The 4,326-nt window shown below is 39.4% G+C and overlaps 1 gene segment (V, D, J or C); it reads right to left on the bottom strand.

The window, feature by feature from the left end:
- Positions 1-707: 707 nt before the first annotated feature.
- Positions 708-1,375, bottom strand: LOC112577829. The segment is given in 2 exon segments: positions 708-1,037; positions 1,258-1,375. Coding segments are annotated over 2 exon segments (363 nt in total).
- Between the last annotated feature and the right edge of the window lie 2,951 nt (positions 1,376-4,326).

Raw genomic sequence — 4,326 nt, 5'->3', positions numbered from 1 at the left:
TCTTCGCACCATGTGGCCAAAGTATTGGAATTTCAGCTTCAGCATCAGTCCTTCCAGTGAATATTCAGGACTGATTTCCTTTAGGATGGACTGGTTGAATCTCCTTGCAGTCCAAGGGACTCTCAAGAGTCTTATCCAACACCACAGTTTAAAAGCATTGGTGTTACTCTAAGCTGACTTAAAGTGAATTCAGGCTCAACACCAGATATAAAGATAACAACTTTGTACAGACTCGTCCACCAGCTCTAGCCATTGCCTGAATTCTAATCCCTAGAACTAATCTCTTATTCTACATCACCCATGGTTCTGCTTTTCTGATTGTGCCCTGACACAAAGTCTAAGAGGAAACGATTAAGGAAATAGTTTTGATGGTGATTCCACACAACTAGACCCAGTTTTGTGATGAAGTAAAACTGCCAGTTTAAAATATTATGGGGCACGTTTTCAAATTTAGACAACTTTACACATGTTCTGTACAGTTGATTTAAAGTCAAAAATTCAAGAGGAGAATATATTAGTAGAAAGTTACTCTGGACACCTGTTTCCAAATAACGTAGAAGGTGCCTTTAATTGGAACTAAATCTTCTGATCCAGACCACAACTTAAATAACCACAGGACTATCATTTCTTGTCTGGGGTCTGCGGGTGTGCATTTCAGCTGGGGTCCTGCAGCAGGGGGGCTCTCTCTTACTAAGCTCTGGGGTTTTTGTACAGCTTTTCCTATTACTTCAAGCACTGTGAGTCACTGAGAGCACAGAAGTACTTTGCAGAGTCTTCCAGTTGTAAGGCTGAAATGGTGAGGTTGATGGATTTATCTGCTTTCTTAAAGTTTACAGAGTAGCGGTCTTTCCTTGCATTTGTCACTTCTGAACCCTGACGAATAACGTAAGTCATCTGTCCACTGGGAAGTTGCTTGTACCAGTAAAGGTAGTAAGCACTCCAACTTGTTTCATACCGACAGTTCAGGGTGACTGACTGCCCCACTTGGCTGGATACATCTGACTGGTCTTGAGTAACTTTCTGGGCCACACCAGATCCTGTGGGGAAAAAAAACAGAAAACAGAGAGGAAGCAGTGAATAAAATAGTGTAGGAATTAGACTCATTTCAGATCACACACCCAAAAACCAAATTGAAATCCTAAGATTCTTGCTTTTCTCCAGTCCTCCTCTCTTCCCCAAGTCCCTGTGAAGCTCCACGTGCCTGTGTGCAGACCTTTCACCCTGAACACTTGCACTCGTGTTTGGAAGCATCCCTACCAGAGAAGGCGATGGCCATGAACACCCAGAGCAGACTGGAGAGCGGCATGAGGCATGGATTTCCCTGCACAAATGTGCTTAGTTCTGCCTCAACTTGAGAGTTCAGTGTCTTTGAGTGCCTGGCAGCTCATATACGTACTACTCGGTACCTGTGTGACTCCCCCAACAGGAAGTGGGGGTTGTCATGTTCATAGACCATGTGGTCTGTGCACACATGGGAAAAAGTCTGGCTCACCACAAACCTTTACTTTGTCTGCTTGTCTTTCCCTGGTCACTAAATTAGGCAGATCCTGAAAGAAGGCATGAAAAAAGCAATCAGTATTAAAATTTGAGCAGAGGAGAACTGAATATTAAACAAGTTGACGTACATTGATAATTATTCAGCAAAATAGTTTTGCCATCCTTTTTAAGATATAATTTACTATAGCCTATGAAACTTTCTGTAATCGACTAACAGGTCGTTCATTTAGCCTATTCTTACTTTTCGCCATCCAGAATATAATGACTCTTTTAAAAAACTTGCAGATCTTAGGCTTCTTGGTGAATGGAAATTTTATTCAAAATCATTAATATATCTCTGTCTTTGTATTGAGTTTTGTGACTCTATTTAGGTTTTTCAATAAATAAAATTACTTCAGCATAAAATGACACACAAAAAAATCAGTTCATCTGACTTTCAGCATCTATTCAGTTTTAAATTTTGGATGAAATTATACAGGAATAAAATATTCTTTTGAAATTTGAAATTGAGTATTATTTATTAGACTTTGAGGAAGATCAGGATATTCAGTCCTGTCCCTTCCACATATAGAATTGCATTTATTAGACTATGTGTCCTGGCATTGTCCTAATGTCACATTTTCTATGTCATTGGTCTAAAGTGTTCAGTCTCACTTGTTAGTGGCTCATTATTTTTCTCTTTGTAAAATAAATTGAAAGAGAAGTATGCCAGATCTTTCTGTGACATAATGCTGTAATGTTCTCCTACAAAACTTGGTATCTACAGGTTTTAAACACTTTTTTGTTGTTGTTCAGTCACTAAGTCATGTCCAAACTTTGTGACCCCATGGCCTGCAGCACCTGAGGCTACACTGTAATTCAATATCTCCCAAAGTTGCTCTAATTCATGTGCATTGTGTCGGTGATGCTATCTAACTACCTCATCCTCTGCTGTACCTTTCTCCTCCTGCCCTCAATCTTTCCCAGCATCAGAGTTTTTCCAATGAATCGGCTCTTCACATCAGGTGGCCAAAGTATTGGAGCTCAGCTTCAGCATCAGTCCTTCCAGTGAATATTCACGGTTGATTCTATTAGGACTGACTGGTTTGTCCTCCTTGCAGTCCAAAGGACTCTCAAGAGCTTTATCCAGCACCACAATTCAAAGGCATTAATTCTTCAGCATTCAGCCTTATTTATGGTCCAATTCTCACACCACACATGACAATTGGAAAAACCATAGCTTTGATTATACAGACCTTTGTCAGCAAAGTCATGTGTCTGCTTTTTAATATGCCATCTTAAGCTTCTTGGGGGCACAAGTGTTTAAGAAAATGCCTGCAAACTCAGGATCATAAGAGATGTGGGTTTGATACCTGTGTCAGGAAGATCCCCTGGAGGAGGGCATGGCAACCCACTCCAATATTCTTGCCTGGAAAATCTCATGAACAGAGGAGACTGGAGGGCTACGGTTCATAGGGATGCAGAGCTGGACACGACTGAAGCGACTTAGCCCACCTGCTGGTTTGTCATATCTTTTCTTCCAAGGAGCAAGCATCTTTTAATTTCATGGCTTCAGTCACCATCCATAGGGATTTTGGAGCCCAAGAAAGTAAAATCTGTCATTACTTCTATTTTTTCCCCTTCTATTTGCCATGAAGTGATGGGATCAGATGCCCTGATCTTAGATTTCTGAATGTTGAGTTTCAAGCCAGTTTTTTCACTCTCCTCTTTCACACTCATCAAGAGGCCCATTAGTTCCTCTTCACTTTCTCCCATTAGAGTGGTACCATCTGCATATCCAAGGTTTTTTATATTTCTCCCAGCAATCTTGATTCCAGCTTGTGATTCATCCAGCCTGGCATTTCGCATGTTATATTCTGCATATAAGTTAAATAAGAGGACTGACAATATAACCTTGACGTACTCCTTTCCCAATTTGGAACCAGTCGGTTGTTCCATGTCCGGTTCTAACTGTTGCTTCTTGACCTGCATATAGGTTTCTTAGGAAACAAGTAAGGTGAGCTGGTATTTTCATCTCCTTAAGAATTTTCCAGTTTGTTGTTATACACACAAAGTTTTTAGTGTAGTAAATGAAACAGATGTTTTTCTGGAATTCCTTTGCTTTCTCCATGATCCCATGAATGTTGGTAATTTGATCTCTGGTTCCTCTGCCTCTTTGAAACCCAGTTTGTATATCTGGAATATCTTGGTTCACGTACTGCTGAAGGCTAGCTGAAGGATTTTAAGCATAATCTTACTGGTATGTGAAATGAGCACAATTGCATAATAATTTGAACAGTCTTTGTTAGTACCCTTCTTAGGACTGGAATGAATACTGACCTTTTCCAATCCTGTTCAAACATTTAGTATATGTCACTACCACAGAACTTAATTATTGAAGTTTTGTATACTGTACATGATCATGAAGTATGTGTCTCTCAATCTTCCACTTGGTTTCATCATTTTAATAGATAAATTCATTTAAAAGAACCAAAAGCAAACAAACAAGTAGAAAAGGAAGTATTAGACACAGTCTTAAAAACAGTGCCAGTTCTTAGAATTTAAGTTCAAAAGAACTCATTAATGAGTGATACAGGGAGGAGAGTTTATATGAGGTTGAACCATCTATTCTTCTGTCCCATATGAACTCGGAGTGACAGGCAGCTGATGTCCTGATTTCTAATTATTTACAAGGAAGCAGGAGAGACCACAAATACCCAGAGCAGTCTGGGGAACACCAAGATAATACATATATTATACCTGTCAGTATATTATATTTATCACATATTTTATATCCACCTTTTTATGCTTAGTTGTGAAATTGATCACATTTGTAAATTCTTATTACCA

The sequence above is a fragment of the Bubalus bubalis genome, chromosome 11, assembly GCF_019923935.1.
Source record: "Bubalus bubalis isolate 160015118507 breed Murrah chromosome 11, NDDB_SH_1, whole genome shotgun sequence".
NCBI classification, from domain to species: domain Eukaryota; kingdom Metazoa; phylum Chordata; class Mammalia; order Artiodactyla; family Bovidae; genus Bubalus; species Bubalus bubalis.
This window is presented reverse-complemented; position numbering and strand designations above follow the sequence as displayed.